At 39.9% G+C, this 22,978-nt stretch overlaps 1 protein-coding gene across 2 annotated transcripts; it reads left to right on the forward strand.

The window, feature by feature from the left end:
* Positions 1-890: 890 nt before the first annotated feature.
* MRPL15 (mitochondrial ribosomal protein L15) lies at positions 891-8,644 on the forward strand. Of its 2 annotated transcripts, XM_051772247.1 has the most exons (6): positions 891-1,060; positions 1,909-2,066; positions 3,875-4,040; positions 4,525-4,648; positions 5,921-6,301; positions 7,741-8,644. In XM_051772247.1, the coding sequence occupies exons 1-5, from the start codon at positions 962-964 to the stop codon at positions 6,256-6,258; spliced, it is 885 nt and encodes a 294-aa protein (XP_051628207.1). In that variant the 5' UTR covers positions 891-961; the 3' UTR covers positions 6,259-6,301; positions 7,741-8,644. The 2 variants fall into 2 exon arrangements, with proteins under 2 accessions (XP_051628207.1, XP_051628198.1); XM_051772238.1 differs by lacking the exon at positions 7,741-8,644 and having other exon boundaries at positions 5,921-6,498.
* The last annotated feature ends 14,334 nt before the right edge of the window (positions 8,645-22,978 follow it).

Genomic DNA, 22,978 nt, shown 5'->3' on the forward strand with positions numbered 1-22,978 from the left:
TTTTCTTTGCAGTGGCTGGTATGGGGCTATGTTTTGGATTTGTACTGAACACAGGGTTGATAACATAGAGATGTTTTTGTTATTGCTGAGCAGTGTTCACATAGAGCCAAGGCCTTTTCTGCTTTTTATACTACCACACTGGTGAGGAGGCTGGGGGTGCATTGGGGTTTGGGAGAAGACACAGACAGGACAGCTGCACCCAACTGACCAAAGGGATATTCCAGACCATAGGACATCATGCTCAGCATATAAAGTGGTGGGGGGGGGGGAAGAAGGAGGAAGGGAGATGTTCATAATGATGCTGTTTGTCATCTCAAGTAACCATTACGTGTGATGGGTCCCTGCTGTCCTGGAGATGGCTGAACACCTGCCTGCCCATGGGAAGCAGTGCATCAATTCCTTGTTTTCCTTTGCTTGTGTGCATGGCTTTTGCTTGCCCTATTAAACTGCCTTTATTTCAGCTCACGTATTTTCTGGCTTTTACCCTTCTGATTCTCTCCCTGATCCCACTCGTGAAGGAGTGAATGAGCAGCTGCATGAGGCTTGGTGTCTGCTGGGGTTAAACCACGACAGTCTCTAAGCAAAATAGATATTGCCAGTGAGTATCTGCCTTAAGGTTGTTTGTGTTGACACAGAGCACACAGCACCTTGAGCTGAGCAATGTTCAGTGCACCCTCAGCCAGTCGGGTTTCGATGCAGCCTGATGGTTTTAAAGGCTCGGCTTTGAAACACTTGGCTGAGGTCTGTGTGAGTAACAGAACAGTAGGTGCTGTAAAACGACACGCAGTGCGGGCCCTTTGCCCACTCCGTTGGAAGTCCCAGCTCACGCATCAGTAAAACGCTGGGCCCGCCCCGGCGGCGCGACGCTGCTGGGAAGGCGCGGGCGGTGCGGTTTACGGCCGTGCCGTAAAGCGTCTGGGCCGGGCGCGCTAGCGGCTGGCGCCCTTGAAAGGGAACGGCCATGAGCGGGAATGGCGGCAACAGGGCCCTGGAACTGCTGCGCTCGCTGCCCAGGGTCAGCCTGGCCAACTTGAGGCCCAACCCCGGCTCCAGAAAGCGGGTGAGTGCCTGCAGCTTGCCGGGCGGCACGCCCGATCCCGGTGTGGTTTGCCTCCGGGAATGTCAGAAGGACAGATGGAGCAAAGTGGAAAGGCAAAGGAGTGGGTGGCGCTGCTGTGTGTGCTAACCCTGCCCTAACCCTTGCATGCCTTGTGTATATGGGCATCCCCACAGAGAACTGGATGATGAGTGGTGCTGGCTAAACCTCGGGGCCATCGCTGGGGACGGGTGGAAATAGTGAAGGTCTTTAACACCGCATTGTGTGGGCTGAGGTAATGCGTTTGGAAGGAGAAGGTTAGAAAGCTTACAAAGAAAAGGAATGTGATGCCAGATGACATTCTGGTTACTGTTGCTTTCTCGAAAACAAAACTAAATGTTGGCTTCCCTGTCTCCTTATAAAATGGTAGAGAAATGAAGAAAGGAAACCAGGAAGAAACCCTTTTGGTTTGAGAGGAATATCAGTAAGCAGGGTGATGAGGTTCAAGGGCTGAAACCACAGGAATAGGGAACTGACAGGGAGTATCAAGCAGCGCTCTCCTGTAAGTACTCAGGACTCCCTGGAGCTGCTAAATAGTACAGAATTCAACTGCAGTTTTGTGCTAGACTCAACCATCCCTGCTACCAAAGGAAGCTGGCTTGTCCCCAGACTATTTGTGCTGCCTGCCTAGAGCTGCACTCTGCAAAAATCACATTAACTGCTTTCCTATTTTTCCTCTCAGAAAGAATCTGTCTCTTCATTTTTCTCAAGAATCAGCATTTTGTTCAGTTGTTTGTATCTCTGAAATCTTATATTTTATAGCTCCTTCTCTCTGAAGTAGTTTACCAAATGTATTGTTGATTGTTTTCAAGGAAAGAAGACGTGGCCGTGGAAGATACGGAGGTAGGAAGTGTGGCCGAGGTCACAAAGGAGAAAGACAAAGAGGAAATCGCCCCCGATTAGGCTTCGAGGGTGGTCAAACTCCATTTTACTTGGTCATACCAAAATATGGATTTAATGAGGGACATAGGTAAGTTTCTTCACATTTACTTTGAAATTAATCATTGTCTGCTTTTCTTGATCTTTCTCATGAAGCCAGAATCTAATATGCCAAAACAAGCCTAACCGAAAAAGTTGAGCTTTTATATCTGGTGTTGAAGACTTCTGTGCCCATACAATGCTGTCACAGGCAGTAGTAACAAAAACATGCCACATCTATCCCACAGGTCAAGAATGAAAAGGCTACTGTGTATTTGTGAATTGTTCAACTTGCAGTTTGATTTCATGCACCATTTGCTGATATAACTTCATCAAATAACTGTGTATTTTTACATTTCATTCTTTATGCATGCAGTAGAACTTGCAAACCTGACCCAGTATTTAAAGGTTTTCTCTGAGTCTTAATAGTTTTGAAGTGTGGTTCAAATTTCATTTCCAGCTACTGTCATCTCCTTCTGTTTGCTTGGATTATTGTAAGAGTAAACAAGAAGCACTTTGGGTAGCTGGAGACAGAGTGTAGATCGACAGTCCTACAAAGGAAATGCTACAGAATGCAGACATTGAGCTTCTTATGTTAACAGGGGTCACAAGTTCATGAATAACCAACAGCAAAAATTGAAACTGCTGCTATGACAAGGCATTATTAGGGTCTTGCTGTTTTTAACCACATCTGACAGCACGTGGAAACAAAAAAAGTACTCCATAGTTTCAATGCTATTTGCAAAATTTTGATGTCAATCTGTTGTAGATGTTTCTGTAGGAAACGTGGCAACTGCACTCGAGAGATGCTATTGAGGCACACTGAACAATGTTTCTGCCTGTTTACCTTCACCTCGCTCCTCTCTCTGTCTGCAGTGGTGTTGCTTCACTTGTTGAGCTTTCACTCTGTTAGGAGCTGTCTGACAGCACAAATTCTGTTGCTTGCCTTTCTTACGGAGCCTGGCAATGACAGAGATGAGCTGCTTCCCAGTTTTTCTGCTGCCATTCACAGATTTCCAATGGCAGCAGTCAAACTGATTGTAGGAGAAAGTTCCGAGCTCCAGCATAAATGGTGTGCGGCAGGCACAGTCACCAGCACTGGGAAAACTGTTCTAGGGATTTACTTGTCTGGTAAAGTTGGAACTTCAGAAAACACAAAAGTAGGTTCTGCTGAAGCCGATGGCTGTTGACAGGAGATTCTAGCTCCCTTTGGGGATGTGGGTTAATTGCATATTTTCTCAATGTTTCTCTTCCTTGGTGGAGTTTTGAGGAAGGTTCCATTCAGTACTTCTGAAATGCTGGGTACAGTGGTAATGGACTAAAAAATCTTGTTGGATGTAAGCTATGCAGGAGCACATACAGTGTTTGGCTGATAGTCTTTGACTAAATTTGTATGGGAAAAGAGGGGATGTTTGTTTTTTTGACTGTCTATCAGTGAAGCTCCTAAACTGGATTCAGTTTGAAGGTGGTAGTTATTTACAATCTTGTTGGCTTACCAAGAATTGCTGGCACTTTAATTTCTTAGTATTTTTTGCTTCCTTAGACCAGTCAGTAGGCAGAGAGGTATTATCGACTAAACTGAACTCAGCAACAGCAGAATGATTAATATCATATTGGAGATGGGAGCGTGTGGGCAAACCTGAAGGCACTGTGGAGTCTTGGATTGTAACTAGGGCTTGTATTTGCAGTAAATTAAAATTTTTACTTGTAGACAAGAGTATTTTAAACATTTACTTGGTAGTTTGAGGAGTAGGTAGAAACTGGAATATCTCACTTGACCGATTGCTATTAAAGCTTCAAATCTGTAAATTTCTCATTGTTTTGTTTGGGTTGATTTTTGGTTTTTTCTTCTCTCCCCAGCCTCAGACGTCAGTATCAACCACTCAGTCTTCAGAGGCTGCAGTACCTGATTGATTTGGGTAGAGTTGACCCCACACAGCCAATTGACTTAACGCAGCTCGTCAATGCCAGAGGTGTAACAGTGCAACCTCTCAAGAGGGATTACGGTGTCCAGCTGGTGGAGGAGGTAGGCATTATAACACACCTATTACTTCAGGCTTTCAAGTTTTCCACCCCAGGCTGTCAGATTGTCATTACCATGTTTTGGAATCATCTTTGCTTTTCTGAATTAATTTGCTGTGGAATTTTTGTGTATAATAAATCCACTAGAGGGCACTGTATGTCAGCAAAAAAACCCCCAGACAATTTCAATACCTGATATGCTGCAAAAACAAGAGGTAAGGAGCACGTAACAAAAGGTTGAACAAGTATTTTACAACAGAAGACTAAAATGTACCAAAAGAAATGTATGAATATTTTGGAAAGGCAAAGTTGTTTTCATTCAACCCAGGTGACTGAGTGAGAGCAATTTGGTTCCCATCTTGATGCAGGAAGCTGACAAATTCTAATATTTTGCAGGATTTAATGTTTCTTATAACTTTTTAGAGAAGAATAGATGTATGTCTTAAAATAGTCATTTTGATGTTTCTCTAATGTGTTGAAATTTACAGGGTGCTGATATTTTTTCAGCAAAAGTAAATATTGAAGTGCAGAGGGCATCTGAGTTAGCAATTGCAGCCATAGAAAAAAATGGAGGTGTTGTGACAACATCATTCTATGACCCAAGGAGTTTGGGTAAGAATTTCTTTTAATTTGTGCCTTTTTTTTTTTACTTTGAATGTGCAAAGATTAAATGATCCCAACTACAGTTTCAAGCAGAGTTTTTAATAGAAAGTAATCAGCTTCTTCTATTCTAAAAGTTGCAAAAACACACAGTTACACAAATATTTGTAGAATCATAGAATGTTTTGGATTGGGAAGGACCTTAAAGATCATCTAGTCCCAGCCCCCAACGACGAATGGTAATGCATCCTCAATTTTGCTTTTTTAAACCATTCACCTGTTTAGTCCTAGCAGTGTTAGCAGTTCATTTACCAATCAACCAGCTAAAGAAATCTGAGTAGTTTTGTAAATAGAAGAACTAATAACATTGTTTCTCAGAATTTTTTTATTCTGTTTCACACGTTTGGTAACACTAAGAAAATTCAGGAAAAAATAGGTTTAAAAGCTGCTGTGGATACTTACAATTTTTAATTTAAAATGCTTTTCCAGTTAAAGTGAGGAAGTAAGTAAGTTACAGAAGTTCAGAATCATTCCAGTTAAAATGGCTATTGTTTTCAGAACACTTTCACTGAAGAATAAGGCTTTGCTTTGCTTGAGGCTGCATCCTGGCTAGCATTCATTCATGCAGTTTTTATTGACAATAATAGAGCTTTCATGTGTGAATGAGGCTGGGAAGAAGAGGAATAGACATTTTTAGTCTGTAGAATATCATCCTGGAGTGATACAAGTTCTTTTTATTTCCAATCCAGAAAATAATCAAAATAATGAGGTTAAAAGGTCCTGAAATATAATTTGCCAAAATCAGTAAAACTTGAGGAGGAGAGAATTGTTCCACAAGACTAAATAGGTACATGTGGCATTGATACTTTATTTAAAATACTTATAGAAGCACTACATTTGACATTTGTTGGTACAATGTGTAAATAGCCATGCAAAAGCATTGCTTCAAACCTGGAAATAGTCCTTTAAAAATAAATGGCAGCATCCAGATTAGTTATGCTTGTCTTTCTAAAGTAGGCATTCTTAATGTGTTAGAAGTAATAACTCATCCAGATTGACACTATAAATATCAATTAAAACCGACTTGTTTATTTGATTAAGTGAAACTTGCAAACCACTATCTCATTCTGAGCAAGAATATTCTTGAGATTTGTTTTTTTTGCTTGATGCTTTTTAATAAGAGTTTAATAATTTATTTAGTACAAAATGAGGAAGCGTCATTCAACGTTTTTAAATATGTATTATAAAGTACAGTAACTCATTTTCTCTCATGTTTGCCCACAGGAATTTTGTGTAAGCCAGTTCTGTTTTTTCTGCGTGGCCAGCCTATTCCGAAGCGAATGCTTCCCCCCGAAGACCTAGTACGTTACTACACAGATGCCAGGAACCGAGGTTACCTGGCAGATCCATCTAAGGTCGCAGAAACCAGGCTTGAGCTTGCCAAGAAATACGGCTACATCTTACCAGACATAACCAAGGATGAACTGTTTAAGATGTTAAGCGCACGCAAGGATCCTAGACAGATATTTTTTGGTCTTGCTCCAGGATGGATTGTAAACCTGACGGACAAGAAAATTCTAAAACCAACTGATGAGAGTCTCTTGAAATACTATAGCACGTGAATTCAGGACTGGAGACAGCTGCAGGTGTTCAGGAAACATCTGGGTATGAAATAATGGATAGAAGTGGTGTGTTGTTTGTTTGTTTTTAAGACTTCTATTATACTAGACAAAACATAAATTTTTGTTCATGTAATCTTCTGGTGTAGCTCTCAACTTTTTTATTGTCATAACACAGTGTATCGAAAGTCTTAAAATTGAAAACAGTATAGAATCTGATATAAAGCATGGGTTTGGACACTTTCTCTTGTGATGGTTTGACAGTGTTTTTTCAGTCAGAGGGTTTCCATATTGCATTGGTTTCAGAGGATAATTCCAAAGTGTAGTTTGACCTAATAATTAGTTTATATTTCCCCCTTCAATTTAAAATCGGAAATATGACTGTACAGACCTAATATTAGTTTTACAATAGTATTGTGTAAAATTATAAGTTTTAGAAAATGTATCTTGACTACCTCTAAGAGGCAAACCATCTATTTTTGGTTGGGGAAAAATAAAAACAGCAGGAAATAACAAAGTTCAAAAGATTTCATTAACCTCTCCCATTCCATAGCTGTGTTTTGGATTTTGCCATTTCCATCAGTAGCACTAGAGCTTGAGAGGTCTTGACTTTTGTCCTATTTCTTCATATGCAATTGAGAAAGACAGGGTGTGCAGTTTGAAGTAACTTTCTATCTACACTTGGGGGGGGGAAAGATTTGCTCTTAAATCAATGGCTTTTATTATTCAAAGAGAATTTAAACTTGTCCAGACAGAATTGTAATGTCATTAATAAAAATGCATAGGAGAATCCAGAGTCGTTGAATGACAGTGGCTGTAGATTATGAAGGATGGGGATGTGACGGACAAAGTACACAGGATTCAGTTTCCAACTTGGTCACAGGTTGCATCTGTGACAGTGGACAAATGAATTTAAATATTGTGAGAAGGTATGAACAAACTGTTTTTTATGAAAAACAGTGTTTTAATCGTACCAACTTGGTACAGTCTTGAAAAATATTTTCCAACAAACTTTTGTTTTATCAGTCTCTCCAGAATACTGCATTATTACTATGCAAGAATATTTTAGGTTTCATGCAGAAGCTTAGGATTGGGTGTTTGGGATGATGAGCCAGGCAGTAAAGATGGGTGAGAGAGGAGACCGAGTTAGCCTATCAGAACTTGCTCTGATTCCTTGGAAGTTAATGAGCTGCTTCACAACTACGTGGTTTAGTGGAAGCTGATTTGGCTTTAAAATAGGGATAATTTGATTATTAGAATGCAGGAAACAGTCCAGGAGATCAGAACACAAGAAGTCGTCTTGCTTTCCAATTTTCATGTGCCTTTGCAAATGCTGCTTAGAGTTTCCTGTAGCTGTCGAACCATCCTATCTCATAGAGGAAGTCCTCTGTGTACCAGAATCTCCTGTTTCTCCTGTATAACACCTGTATTTTCTGGGATACCTCAATGGGGGAGGATTTAAAAACAGTTTTCTTTTTGTTTCAGAGAATAAAAAGAAGTGGATGAATTTTTGTTGGTGTTTGTCAACCAGCCCGGATTTTTCCTTCACTCAGCAACCTGCCTTGTCAATTAATATGAGCACCTGTAATCACAAAACAAAATAAAACAAGTCTTCTATTCTCATTCTGATTAAATAATCTGAAATTAAGAGATTAAGAATAGAGAGTGACTAATTTTTGACAATTTACTCTTCAACTTCTATTGTTAATTGTTAATGTGTGTTTGATGCTGTCAGTAGTGGTTGTTCTCCCGACTTGTGGTTTATGTGTAGATGAAACAGAGAAAAACAACAGCCATATAAAATTGGATTATGAATAGCAGGAATTTGGTTTTAGTGGCATTAACATTCGTATTTTATAAGGTGCCCAGCATTTTTTGGCACGTCAAGAATAATACTGTGTGCCAAAAAAAGTACAGTTGGTGTTAACTTGAATGTGAAGTAAATAACTTTCTCACTTTAGATGTATCCTGTCCTGCATCCTGATGATTGTTGGTTTGGAACCTTAAATGACAAGCAATACTTTCTTTTTTTTAACTTTTTTTTTAAACTTTTTTGTTATTACAATAACTTTACAATAACAATATTACTACTGCCTCCATTTGGGAAGGAGTTGGAGGGGGGGAAGAGTATTTATTGCCTTCCCTTATTTGTGCCATAATGTTTCTGTTTTTATGAATCAATTCACAATTGTATTTTGTGGAGGTGGTGGTACTCAACAGGAAAGCTACTTAACTGGAAGTGAAGAAGGAAGTTAGTCATATTAGTGAAGACCAGAAGACAAAAGTGTTTATGTATCATTGTGTATTTTGGGGAGGAGAAGACTGGGGAAAGGCAAGTTTGTTTCCATTCCTGCTCTTTGTATTAAAATGAACAAATTGCTCTCAGCAATTTTTTTTCTAAGTCAACTTCTTTGATACACACACGCGTGCACGCGCTGGTTTCTCTAGGTCTCTAAATGGTTTTCAGGTGAAAGGGTAACTTGGATAAAATGATAACAGTGAAAGAAAGAATGAAAACAGGAAACAGATGTCTGGTGACGTTGAGGGATTGGATAGCACTTATTCAGTGAACGATGTCTTAGTCACAAGGCAGCTGTATCCTGGCTCTGATACTATAACGCTACAAATACCTTGGAGCCAAAACAGCCACGTTCCACCAAATCCGGTCATTCTACTTTATAAAGGTGATCTTTTATCATCTTATAATTGGAGAGGGCAAAAAAGGGCTGTATATTCCTTTATTTAAAATATGCAATGCTTGTCTTTTTTTCTCACTTCTATTTACAGTAGCCAGTATTTTATATCAGTTGTTTGGATTTTTATTTACTAGTGAAAAAAGTGACAAGGCTATAGAGGATTTCCTGTTCTTTTTATCTCATCAGGAACACAAGTCTCCTAGCAACCAAATATGGAGTTATCAAAAACACAAGTAAGTTATTGACAAGGTTTCTAATAAATCCATCATAAACAGCCTCCCGATGGACTGTTGTTTATATGAGGGTCAGGCTCACTGGTGCAAGACTCTTAAAACAACACTGGCATCTAAAGCCATGCTCTTTACTTAGGAATATGAACCATGTTTTCATGTTCATAAGATAAATGATTGCCTTGGATATCCTGTTTTGATAGGAGTTTTTCTTATGCAACAGTATGTTACACAGCAAGAAGCACCCAATCTGCTGTAGGCGGAAAAGCGTTATCAGGTAGCTGAGGAAAAGAAACTTATTTGTGTCACTAAATGCTGAAAGCTGTGTCAATTTTTATCAGCAACATCATACTTTGAAATGGTTCCTTGATAAAACCAATTACCTATGTTCAACTGCAATCAAAATAAAGGCCTCTAAACAAGTACATACCTTGTTTTATACCATGATAATTAGAAATCACCTGTTTCTGAGGAGAGAAACTCTACCACCTGTAGCCAGTCAATGCTATAATTACAGGTGGCTGACTGCAGACTCGAAGTGAATTAAAATATATATGTGTGTTTTCCCTTTTGCTCCTATGTACAGTAATGACATGCTGGCTTCATTATGCTTCGTACAGAATTTGCATTTAGCAATCAAAAGTTGACTGTACCATCCACGGATTTCCAAAAAGGAATACATTAATAAATCAGTGGCTCTGCTCCGAATCTTCACTGGCAGTGTGCCAACATTGTTTTGACATAGAAGCATAATTGATGTTGGTGCTCCAGGAAGTCATATAAAGGTGATCAATTATGAAGATAGCTTCCCATTACAATTTTATTATTTTCTATTATTCTATTATTTCTCTTTTCTATTATTTTCTATATTAAAATTTTAAATGCTAGTGCAAAACTAATTTTGCACTGTTGAACTCTCACAAGTTCTCTAAATAATTTGAAATTGTTGCAAAAGTCCCATATTCTAAATATTTAACTGTTATATTTACATGTCTCTGAAATAAAAAAGAGACTCTATCTAAAATGGCCAGTTTAATATTCCATATGCAGCTTTATTTTTAAAAAATTTCTGATATATGATCAACTGGGAATAGTTTTACATAACTCACAGTCTGTACTTCAGTTTATTGTTACGGTTTAGTCTATGAAAAGATGTAGTTAGAGGTCCAAAGTTCTTGCCTATTAGAAGAAAATTATGAACTTTTAAGCTCCTTTATCTCCTAGCCCAGGTGGCTCGTCTTGGTCTTTTGTAACAGGGATATATGGCATTGTCTAAAGAAGTATGGTTTCTCAATGGAAGCAAACTATCCTCAGATCTATTTTGTGTCCTTTGCTTAATGTTCCCTCTCATGCATCTGCATCTTCCCAAGGTCCCTTCTCACCTCTCCTGTTGTAGTGGTGGGAACTACAGGGCTTGATCATTCTCACAGTGTCATCCTGTCTGGCCCACTCTGGGTTTGAAAATCTGGTTGTTTTATGTGCCTCTGGAGCAGGAAAAGTGTTGATCATTCCTGCATCTGTTTATATGAGGGGGTTTTTCGTGGCTTGAGTTTCCTGGACTGGTGTTGCTTTTGTTGTTAAAAATGTCAACAGCAATGTTGTTTACTCATTAACCTTGTAGATTCCAAGACACATGCAGAGCAGCTTGGAAGGCCCTTTGAGTGATGTATTTGGCATTTATCAGAGTCACTGAACACTCCTAGAAGAGTGCCTGTGCACTTAATTCAGAATTGCACACTCTAGATACAAATCTGAACAGATGAGTAATTTTGCATTCAATGCACCAATGCCCAAATCAGTCTCTCTTTGTACTTTTCTCCAGTCTCTGTAAGATTCATTCTGTCTCCTGGTAGGATTGTCCTGTCTGTCTATGAATATGGACAGATTAGTCCATATTTAGCCTGAAAGCCTGCCATTTCTTAATGTTAATATTTTTATTGTTATTCCTTGGGCAGCTAGAAGTTTGTGGACATAGAGCAGTCTATGAAAAATAAGTTGATGTGTAAATTCATAATAAACTAGTTCTCTAGGGATCTTTGTAAGGCTGATGTAGTTTGCTCCCAGTGTGCAGTACCTTAAGAAAATTAATTCATTTGATATCTGACAAGGGAGATGCTTTTTTTTTCTTTGTTGAATGTAGCTGTGGTTCAGGGCTTCTAAAATTGGAACCCAAGTTCCCTATAAAGTTAGTATAGTGAGTTATTGTCTTAATTTCAAAATTAATGCAACTCTAAATTTACATTGTTTACTTGTAGACAATAAGCTTAAGCTCCTTTTATAGGCAGTGGTAATGTGATTGATCCAGTCAGTGGAGCCTGAAGAATCGCTGCGCTTAGCTTGGAGCAGACATCTGAGCAATTGAATTACATGCTAGGCTCCACTGACTGTGACAATAGTTGTCATATACAGCACTTCTGCATGCACCCAAAACTTAAGCATCTAGAGCTGAATCCCACTCTATGTTTTCAGTGACCCAAGATGTTTGAAGTTAATGGGCGGAAATTCTCGTCAGGATTCACATACGCCAGGGGAAGTTGTGAAGCTTGATGTACTAGGTTGTATTTGTCTTTGAAAATAAGGATGATTTTTTAATTATTTAATAAACCCACAAGTTAGAGGACATTGGTGCCATGCGAAGTGAGATGCTGACAATCAGACAGTGTTATTTTACAACTATTGGAGACAGCGGCTTTTCTAGGATACAGAAATCTGTGACATCCCCACCCTCTGACTTTAAAGGTGGGTGACTCCCAGTTCCCAGAGCTGCACTGATATTGGCACTCAAAATTTGCCTGCCTGCCCTCTTTGGCCCTTGTGTAATACATGGCTGATGCTTCTGCTAGCTCTAATGTATGTTTCCTCTTAAGGGAAGATGGAAATTAAATTCGTCTCCATTTGCAAAAGAAAAAATGGGAGAGGAGAATGGTGTCTCTCTTGAGGTGTCTGCTTCAAGTGGTGCTGCTAACGGTTAGAGAAGGTGACTGGGATGGTTAAACACAGATATTGTGTCATTACTGTTTGAGAAGATGCAATCCAGTGTGTCTCATAGGATACCTTGTACAACTACTGTGTGGCTTGTAGTGTTTATGTAAAACTTGTGCAGATTTGAACTTGTCTTTTCTCCTGTTTTCGATGTTTTCTGGGTCCCTGAAACATCATAGATGTGCTTGCTTTTTGTGCACAGGCAATCATTTATCCCTTCTTTTTCTTTTTTTCTTCTTTTTGCTTGGCAAGCCAGTCGCACTTATCGCAGCAGGCAGTCTGGGTATGGGTCATGTACGAGGCTTGAGACTGTTCCAGACAAAATATTATTCTACTGGTTTTATGTTGGACTTGGCTGATGTGACGTTGCTGCAACCCTGACTTCTAGGTAAAATGTCTGGGCTAATTGTGACTTTATTGTTGGTTTTGGAAGGCTTCAGCCCTTCCAGGTTCATCATTAAAGACAGGTGTTTACTATGGAATGATTATAAAATAAATTACCATAGCAAGGATGTGATCATGTTCCAAAATTTTACCTGGGTCGTTTTTTTTGCACTCGTATGTATCTGAGGGGATTGAAGCACTGGGGTGCTCTGAGTTTGTCTTTGATGTGGGAAACCTTATCTGTCTATTAAGAGAACCTAAGATGAAAATGGAAGGTAAAAAGCTGTCGAGTCATTTTTGCTGCATCCTGAGAAAAGTGCATGTTTTCCCAATTCCAACTGTTGCTCTTGGCTGAGTTGGATGACTTTGCTTACAGCCTATTGGGAAATGGCAACGGCAGCAGACCACCATGAGCACTGACACGCAGCTATGGTACTGTTGCTGACCTGAGCAAAAGAAAAGATAATCTTGCTGACTTGGGAGCATGAGAATCAAGGTATGAAAGTCCACCTGAGGAGATTCCAAAATCATAAACGTGCGTATTCTTAAAACACCACTGAAACTCTGCTGCATGTTTAATTGCTCTTTGCTTTTGCTGACTGTAGTGTTACGAACTGTAAGCATTCAAGAAATTATTTAAAGAATACATTTTAGGTTTTCTTTGTTGTCCTTAGAGTTTTCAACCCTGCAGGGATCTAGTTTCCAAGCATTGTTCCTGTATCCAGCAAGGCTAGAAGCAAATTTAAAAAGTGGGAGCCAGCATTTTCATGTGATGGCATTATTCCAGGAACTGGTGCTTTAGGAATAACAGTAAATATTGTGAGGCTTGCAAAACAGTTACTGATTCATTGCTTATACCCTGCTGGCATTTTCATTGTTTGGGAGCATAACTCCTCTGCTGTCTCTTCAGTTGACCTCAAGTCACACCTCCTCAGCACGACAGAAACACGTCATTGTTTCCAGCATCCACATCTGAGGGTGACAAATATAATATTATCAAGTACATAAGCATCCCGCGCAGACATCCTCCTCCTCTGCTCCTCTCTTCTAATTATGAGACTGCTATGGTCATTTGTAGTGCTGAGAGTTGTATCTGCTTACTGGGGACAGGGAGAAGCTCCAGTGTCCTTCTGGTACAGGCAAGACTGACACCTAGTGACCAGACGCATCTATTCCTATGGGAATTCACTGAATTCTGGTTCAGTCACTAACTATTCCGTCTTAGAAGTCTGGAAGGCTTAAAATTCAAAGTGTTCAAAGTGAAGAGTTAATTTATTTCAACATCACTTTTGGCCTTTGTTTTCATTGTTTCTAGTGTACTCTTCTAAAGGTGGAGTTCAGGTAGCTTTCAAGCTTCAACTCTTAATGTTGGAGCTTAATGAAGGTTTTGCACATAGTTTCCTGGGAGCTGGGCATAACAGCTGCTCTGAGCATACTGAGGTGGCTGATAGCAATCAACAGTAAGTTCAGAGTATCATCCTTTTATGGTTTTTCCTTAATAAAATCATGGCTGATCATGGTGTTGGTATTAATTTTTTGCTCATCCTCTGTTAAAGAATCCAAAATCAAATATAGTGGGACATTCTCTGAGTTGCAGAATTTTCTCTCTACAGTTGTCTGCTGACCAGAGGTAGCATCTTAAAATGATGCTGCCACCTGGAAAGCACTACCTGTTCCATCATCATTGCAGATCCTGCTGGAAATGCTCTGAGTTCTGGGCCTTAGCAAACTGCATACCAAAGAGGAAGAGTAAAACTTAGCTAAAGTTTTCTGTAGATAAGTGTTCTTCCAGAGCGCTTCTGACTTTTCTTTGGTTATGTTGATTAACATTTCAAGAGTATAACATATTTCTGAGAGTTGTCTGTGACCTTTACCTAAAGCAGTAGCCATACAAATTTAGGGAAACAGCCCCTCCAATGTGAATCAAGCACTCATCTCCTTGTAAGTCCACATGTTGACTCCAAAAGTAGACTTCAGAGGTTCCCCACGCTAATGGGTTTCCCACAAAACCCTAAAAAAGTCTTCTTCGAGCAGTCCTTGGGACTGGAGGAATTTTTCATCTTTTAAGTGTCTCTTATAATTTAAATGTTTCTCCAAGTGTTAGAAATAAGGTTGATATAGCATGACTATTTGTGACTAGCACTGTTTAACTGAACAAAAGAATCAGAGCTCAATGTTTTTCTGTGGCTGAAAGGAAACTTTGATTCTTCCTGAATGAAATAACTAGGAACTTGCACAAGCCCAGTGTTGTTGAACGGAAAAGGCAAGCTTTTTTTCCTTCAGATAATCTTGTATATCTGACTCAGAACTTTACATATGGCTCTGATTCTGTATCTGCCACATGTTTCTAATTAGCTCATGAAAAAATAAAGCTTCTGTAATCCACTGATTTTTTCATCTGCTAACCACTGCTGATAGGATGCACCTCTGGGGAGAAGGCTAACAAATTCCCAAGGCAGAAATATCCTTCTTTTTTTTTTTTTTTTTTTTTTTTTTTAATGCAGAGTAGTCCACATCATCATAGCCTATTTTTTTCCATCATCACAGCTTTCACAGTTTTGTTCCGAGGCTGCAAGGGCACCACCAAGCCTGACCATCCTGCCTGACTCACCATCCAGTGCCCTCTTCCCGTTTCCAGGGAGGTGCCCCAGTGCAGTGGAACAGGATGGGATGCCTGCCCTGCTGCCCCTTCACAGTGCCGTGACACTAGGAATGAGAATAGCAGAACTGCCCACATGCATACATACATGGAAGTTCTTTTTCCCTGTCTGAAAACTGATGGTGCAATTCTGTGTCTCAAAACCATCACCCTGTAATGTTTGCCTGAAGCGAAATCTATGTTTTTTCACTCATGTTTGCAGCCATTCTTGGTGCCTCTCACAACCAAGATTATAGAGTAGTTTATTTGCGTAGTCAATCTGAATAATTTACAAAACATGACTTCTGAACTTAATTTAATTTACACTGAAAAACTGATGATCAGTAATGAACTAGAGTCACAGAACAGGTAAACGTGATTTTACCAGGTAAGTAATAGACTTCAAATAATTTATTTTGAAAAAGAAATGTTAGGGACCCTGAGGGCCTTGAATGTGATCTTTATGAGAAATGTTGTATATAATTGTTACCCTTCTTTTTTTCTTTTTTTTCCCTTTTTTTTTACGTAATGGAATTTTTATTAATTGGTCAGATTAAGCCAATTGTTTTCATTATTTCAGAGCACAAGTGCAGGATTCCTGCCTTTGTTCAAAGCAAAATGTGCAAATAAAGCTCACTAGTATCAAAGAAGTAGACACAAAAAAAGCAGGGCATCTGTTACAGATCCATCTCTATGTGCTGGTAGATGTCACTTCTGGAAAACCTATTCAGAGCATCAGGCAAGTTGTATAGTCTTTGTCAGCCCTGTTGTCAATGCTGTTCTGCTTGCACTAGTAGCAGTAGTACCCAAGTAGCAGGTGCCCTAGGATGGAGCTAAGTCCAGATATCTGCTCCAAAATAACACGTGGTGTGAAACTTCAGCAGTGCAGGCAGAGCCAAGGGAAGTCACTCAGAGCAACTCCCTGTGCTCAAAACTCTCCCTGAAACCACTCTCATGTGGTGGCTACAGTCCTCCAGCCGTGTACCAGCTTTGAGAAGGAGGCACACAGAGAGCCCTGTGACCCAGGCAGGTGCTGCCATGGTCTCTCCAGCACTGTGACCTTCATGGGTCACTGGGCTGAGCTGCTTTGCTGCTGAGGTGGGAGCCAAAGAGGTAACCTGCCTCCTGGTCTAACACAGTGGTCTGGAAGGGTTGTTTCCTACTCTGACAGAGCTCACCTGCAAGGCTCCACTGTCACCTGCCACATGGCAATGCAGGAAGAATTGTATTTCCTTTCTTTGCGTAATGGCAAATCCAGTCAGAATCTTTCAGACTCATGTGCCTTTGTCAGAACTTTGCACGCAGTTATGTAGCAACAAACAAGTAAGGCAGGTGGTTCTGTGGCTCTTGTGATTGCATTGTATCCAAAATCACAAGAACTTTAGTGATACTTCTGACTATCTAAGAAGTCAAGGCACTCATACATATACTTCCCTTTTACATTAGAAGCTTTACTACCACTTCACTTGGATTTTACCTGTATTTTATTCATAATGCAACTGAATTCATACACTTGCAAATATGAAGTACAAAGGGATTTCCTAATTTCATTCACAGCCAAAGTTAAAGTTAAATCATAATTAAAGCTCTGTGTAACTATTTGATTTTAGTTGTTCTTCTTGTGACTCAGGATGTGTCCTAACTGCACATTCCCTTGAATTTTACACAGCTGTGTTCTAAAAATACCAATGTACGAAACCTTGGGTAGAAGACTTTATGCTGTTGAGATTGTTTGTTTGCTGGTTTGTTTTTTCTACAGAAAATCACCAAGAAATACATGATTCTACTGTTTCTCTATACACAAGTAGCCTTTATCAGAAGTCAACCATCTGTGATAATTTCTGCCTACAGTGTTGTTGACTCCTTTTTGAAACAGGAATTTTTGGAAACTCCTAATTCTGCTTTCCTATAAAAGCTTATCGACTAGTCCAAATAAAGACATAATGGTGAAGGATAGGCTTATGCATTAAGCTACATCATAGTGTTATTTAAATAATGATGGAACTTTTGTTGAGGAATTTTGTTGAGGAATTAATGAATTTGTATGTCTGACCAACTTATTCAAATTATTAACATGAACAAAGAATGCTTACTAAAAGAAATAGTTCAAAGGTCTATTATGAAAGAAAAAGTTATTATGACATAGAAGATCCTTTAAAGTCTATTTAGTTTTCCTAGGATTCAAATGTTTTCTCTCTTCTCTTTGCCCATTTCAACTTCTTCTGTGCCATCTGTCCTAGGATGCTAAAGCTTCTGATCACATGAGGGAAATATTTGAGGATCCCACAGGACACAGGTCATCCTGAATCATGGCACATTTCTGTTCTGATTAGCCCATCTGTACTAATTTGTTCAGATCAATTAAGTTACATATCTGGGATTTTTTTCACATCCAATCTGAAAAAATATCTATACCAGTGTCCCTTATTTCCTATGAAAATGCTGTAGTTTGTTGCCCCTTGACTGATAATCAAAATCCAGTCAACAAGCTACTCCCTTGCTACTCTTTGATTTGGTAGAAATCATAATGTACATAAACCACTGATTTCATCAAACTGCAACCTGGTGGCTGAGAAGACACTCTCCCTGTATATAATCTTACAGAGTTTTCAAGTAAGCTTTGACCTGGATGCATGGTAGTCTATAGAATTTCTGGGAGGCTGGTACTAGTATTCTGTTGCTCACAAAGTTCGGGAGGCACAAGTAGAGCAAGAGCTGGCCATGCTGGCATAGCCAGTGCTTCAGTAGGCAGCAGAACTCTCAGCTGCAGGTCCATCTGGAAAGGAGCAAAAATTCAGCTCTGTAAGTTGAATATTTATATGCTGCTTTGTTCCAGTTTTGTTTCCACTTACAGTCTGCTATTTTTTTTCACTTGCCACTTCTAAACAAAGGAAACAGATTTTGTTGGTCAGTGTCAGAACAAATAGATGTAAAGCACAAACAATAAAGAAAATAAAAGATATTGGAAGCTGTTATCAGCCTAGGAGAAGATTCTCCTTAACAAAATAATTTCCTAAATTTCCGTGAGATGAACAATCATCCTAACTTATGCCATGCATGACTTGGTGGTTACTTTTATTGATTACTCAGATAACCATAAAGAATAATATTTTGCATAAACTGATTTTGCAGACGTGGATCATTTTCAAATTGCCTAAAAAGTATCTTTGTTTCTTTGTTACTAGACTTCTTTGGAAGAGGAACCAGCTCCTTTTCTGCTCTGGCTGGAACTGCTTGTCACAGCTGCTTGTGTGACTCAGAAGAAAACAAGAAGGTAACTAACTCAGCTGCGCATGGGACCATCAGGTTCAATGTGTTTCACTGCTCGAGAAAGAGGTTGGCTGGTACTTCCCAGCATCTCCCAAGGGAATCTACCCACCAAAATGTGCTCATTGCTAAAACAACAGCGCTACGAGGTGTCAGCTGCCCTGTGAGGGCTGGGGCTGAGCAGGCATCTCCCACAGCCACAAAGGCCACAGAAGAAAGGTAGCAGCAACTGTCTCCAGTTTGCAGACACATTTTTTCATCCCTGTAGGGTTTGTGCCATTGTTGGATATGGTGGTTGATATGTGTTTTTTTCTGACACTAATTAACAAAATCTGTTGTCCTTGTTTAGGAATGGCAAGTGACAAACTATGCAGAGTGGAGATGGGTACAAAGCTGTAATGAAGCAGGCTGAAAAAATTCAGTTTACAGGGCTGAATTAGTTTTTAATTCACTTGGAATAGCTTTGCCAGTCACGTATGTAATCTGCAGAGCTTTGTGAGTACAGCAGCATCCGTCACCATCAGCAGGAAGATGCACACAGAGTTATACAGTGAGGGATAAACCCATCACCTCCACTGCCTTACAAGAAATTACAATTAAGGCTGAAGTGAGGGTTTGTTTCGGTTTTTGTGTTGTTTGTTTTTGGCTGTTTGGTTTTTTTTTTGTTTTGTTTTTTGTTTTTTTTTTGTTTGTTTGTTTTTTGTTTTTTTGGTGAGGGGATTTGTTTACTTGGTTTTGTTTGTTTGTTTGTTTTTTCTCAGAATTAATGTACAAACCCTTGGAAGAAGGACAGCGGTGCATTGGCCGCTGGGGGGAGATGTTCCCCCAGGCGCCCCGGGCCGGGGCGGGCACGGCTGCGAGCGCCGGGCGAGCTGCGAGCTCCGTGTCTCGGTCAGGCACTGGGATTAAAAGTCTCTCATTCGAGAGAAGAGGTCTCGGGGGTTGCTCCGAAGCAGGAATACTTCAAAATGTGTCTTGCACCACAGCAGAGTGAGCTGTTTAAAACGATGGGAAATGTCCCCAGACGTCTTTTTGTAATGAATTGCTCGTGAAAGCTTTTAACGCTTTCAGTCACGCGTGGAGATTAATGAGGCAACAGCTTTGGGGGAAGGAGAGTTTTGAAAGATAGTGTGGAAAAGTGCCACTCTATTACCATCACATTTCCTGGTGTTAAAAGCTGCAATCCTTAAGGATATCTGTAAGGCAGCAATGGTAAGATGAATACTCTCATTACACCAAGATAATGAAGTGGTGCTGAACCCTTTAAGATTGCCAGGAAAAGACGTATTAGCAGTACAATAAGCAAAGGTCTCTTGTAAAGACACCTTTTATTTCTCTTCATAGATTTAAACGGTGATAGAAAGTATTCATTAAGCACGATGTGTTTGTTTGGACTGGATTTCAAGGGGCCCAGAATTATATTAAGCTACATCACTCTCCAAACAGCTCCACTGAGCTGCTCATGAAGTTACTGTTTAGTGGAAGTAAACTTACTCTTCTTGCACTCTGCTTAGAAATTAAAGAACTGAACGTGTGCTGAGATTTGGTCTTCCAGATGGGAAAACAGCACCAAGCAGACAAATATTGGAACAAGTAGCCTTGGGAAACCAGATACAATACAAATACACAGTATTTTCATGTTCATTTCCATAACCCAAGTGTTATGGAAAACCAATTTTGTGATATGCAGTGCAGTCCAAGTTTGTAACATGGCACTCTAAATATCCTACAGAAAGGGATAGTTTTCACCCTATAATCAAGTAATATCCCTTTCTGTGGACCCAAGCACAAAGTAGTCAGTTTGAGAATCACAAAAAGTGAGAGCAGGGCACTTCTGCTGCACATATATGTCTGATAGAGAAATCCCTTTTCCAGCCTGTTATGACTGGATAGCCATAGGAAACATGAGGTACTCTGCATTTATGTGATGAGCAATGCCTGAAATTTTTGCTGTAGAGTTCAATAAGTGCAGTTTATTGTTTCAGAAGGCAGAAGTGATTCCTGAAGTTCCTGTCATCTCTTTGAAAAGATCAATCAGAATAAAATACTGAGCAGACTAATAAAGGACTTCTCAAGATGTCCCACTACACGATCAATTTCTTATGGTTTTGAGTTAAAACTGTAGATCAGTGCATGAAACATGGCCTATGATAGGAGTTCCCAGATATCAGTGAACTTGGTCGATGAACTAAGCTGAGATCTTTCTATTTAATCTCTCTGTTCAAGTGTGGACAAGAAAACAAAATCCTGTTTATTTCAGACCTGTCGTTAGTGTTCCCACAGGTTTTGCCATGTTTCACAATGGATGGAAACTTAGAACAAAAGCACAAGGGCAGGTTAAACTACTTCTGAATTTAAACCTTCCTCTATGCAGTCTCTTGTAGCATAAAGAAAATCTGTACTGAGGCAATCTTCCACTTTTTTCTTTCATGATCACATGAACTGGTAGAGAATGTCCTAAACTTTGTCCCTAACTCCCAGTTTGACAAGGTGTCCAGAGTCAGAATAACCCTGGCCTCATACTTCTTCCTGGAGTCTCCTGCTGAGTGTAAAATATGGCTGTCTTGTGGTTTGAATAAGGCTTTTAATGTGCCATGGGATGTCACGGTCCACAGAAATGGAATACAGTGTTCTGCTTGCAGAGAAACAGAAAAAAGCTAACCAAACTGGTTTCTTCCTCCTGAGTACATAGTGACTGACTGAAAATCCAGTCACTGAGACTAAAACTATCAGCCTTGATCACAAAAAAAAAGAAGTACTTGACAGACGGATTTAGTCTTCCCTCAGCACGAACATCTATTTGCCACTAAAAGTTTGGTGAGTACACTGTGGTCTCATCTCCCAGTGCATCACTAACAGACTGTGGGGTAAGGCAGATGTTATTTCTTTGAATTAATCCCTCCAAGAGGGAATGGCCAGAACTCTCGTGGAAATCATGCTGCTTTATAGGTTGTATGTGGCTGGGGGAAAAAGAAAAGTTTGTTTGACCATATAGAAAGAAAACTCTTAAAAGCAGGGCTTGGTCCCTCCCCATTGCAATGCTAAAGGAGCTGAAGTGGTGATTCCCTGGTCCTCACTCCTCTGCCTACAGGCACAAACTGCTCTGACCAGGCTGGGCAGTGATTTCTGTGCAAAAGCCAATGAATATAGAAGCACTTCAGGAACAGCAAACAAGGAGTGCAGCACCAAACATCTCCAGTGTTGCTGAGTATTCTTACAGGTTTCTTGCTGCCTTTTTCTCCTTTCTTCTTGGTGTACAAGAGCAAGCCAAGGTGTGAGATGCTATGTTCTTTCTATCCAACCCTTAGGAGGACTCACCTGTGGAAATGGCCACTAGCTGATGATGAGATTTCAGAAGCAAAATAAATCAACATTGTTTTGGGTCAAATTTTGCCCCAGTGGACTGGAAGCCTCAGAAAGTGCATGGTGAAGGCCATGGCCCCAGGTATTGTGCCTAAGTGCTGAAGCATGTAGAGAAGTTGGTGAGACAGCTTATAGGTGCCTTCTGGAAACCTCTGCTCTCTCTCACTCCTCTCCCAAGGAGGACCCTTGTGTGGTCCTGATTCTTATGATAATATTACTTTTCATCACTTTTCTACTTTCAAGCCAACACTGAACTGTATTTTCTTCTAAGCTTTACAACCCACTTTTTTACCATATTGGACTCAACCAAGGCTTGTCTCCATTTTAATAGATGCATTTTCCACAGGAAATTAATGTATTGTTTCCCCAAGGCTATTTCAGTCAGTAAACTTCACTGCAGTCTGCCCAGTTGCACGATATTTTGGCCAGCCAAATGAATCTAGTGCCCCCAACAGTCCTGTTAGTAGTGTTAGCCAAGGGAATTGGGTCAGGGTCAGATTTACTACTTGGATCCTCCAAATCTTACAGTGCCCCACAAAAGATCTAGTGGCAGAATATACCTGTGGTTTTTTTCCCAAGGAAACCTGTGTATGGAGAGAGTATGATGTTTTCCTAATTGTTGTGTTAGTTCTCTGACCACTTGTGCGCCATGGTACCTATACATACCAGTATATATGGTATATGTGGTAGGTACCAGGACATTATGGTATATACCAGGATATATGGTATATATGGACTGTATGTGTATCATGGCACCTATAGACACCAGGATGTATGGTATTTATGGATGGTATTTATGGATTGTATGTCTATATAGATACCAACATACTCTGTCTTTGACTGTGGATTTGTATATTTTTTAAGCCTTTTCAGTCAATGTTCTTGGGATTTTTTAAATTAGCATGTAATAATTTGATTTCTTTCTTTTCTCAGGAGGTATCAATTAAATGGCAGTGGGGGTGCAGCTTTGCTCTTAAAGTGGCAAACCTTTGCAAACAACCATGATCCCTTCTCTGAGCCATTCTCTGTCGAGATGACAAGTCGCTGGCGGCTGTCAGGTCTGAGTAGGAAATCTCCACAGCGGCGCTGAGAATGTTTATTGTAGGGAGAGAACTTTTGCCCTGTGAAGTCACCTCCTACTAGTCACCAGTAGGTTTCTGATA

The sequence above is a fragment of the Manacus candei genome, unplaced genomic scaffold, assembly GCF_025592945.1.
Source record: "Manacus candei isolate 608988 ecotype Guabito, Panama unplaced genomic scaffold, ASM2559294v1 h1tg000008l, whole genome shotgun sequence".
Lineage (NCBI taxonomy): Eukaryota > Metazoa > Chordata > Aves > Passeriformes > Pipridae > Manacus > Manacus candei.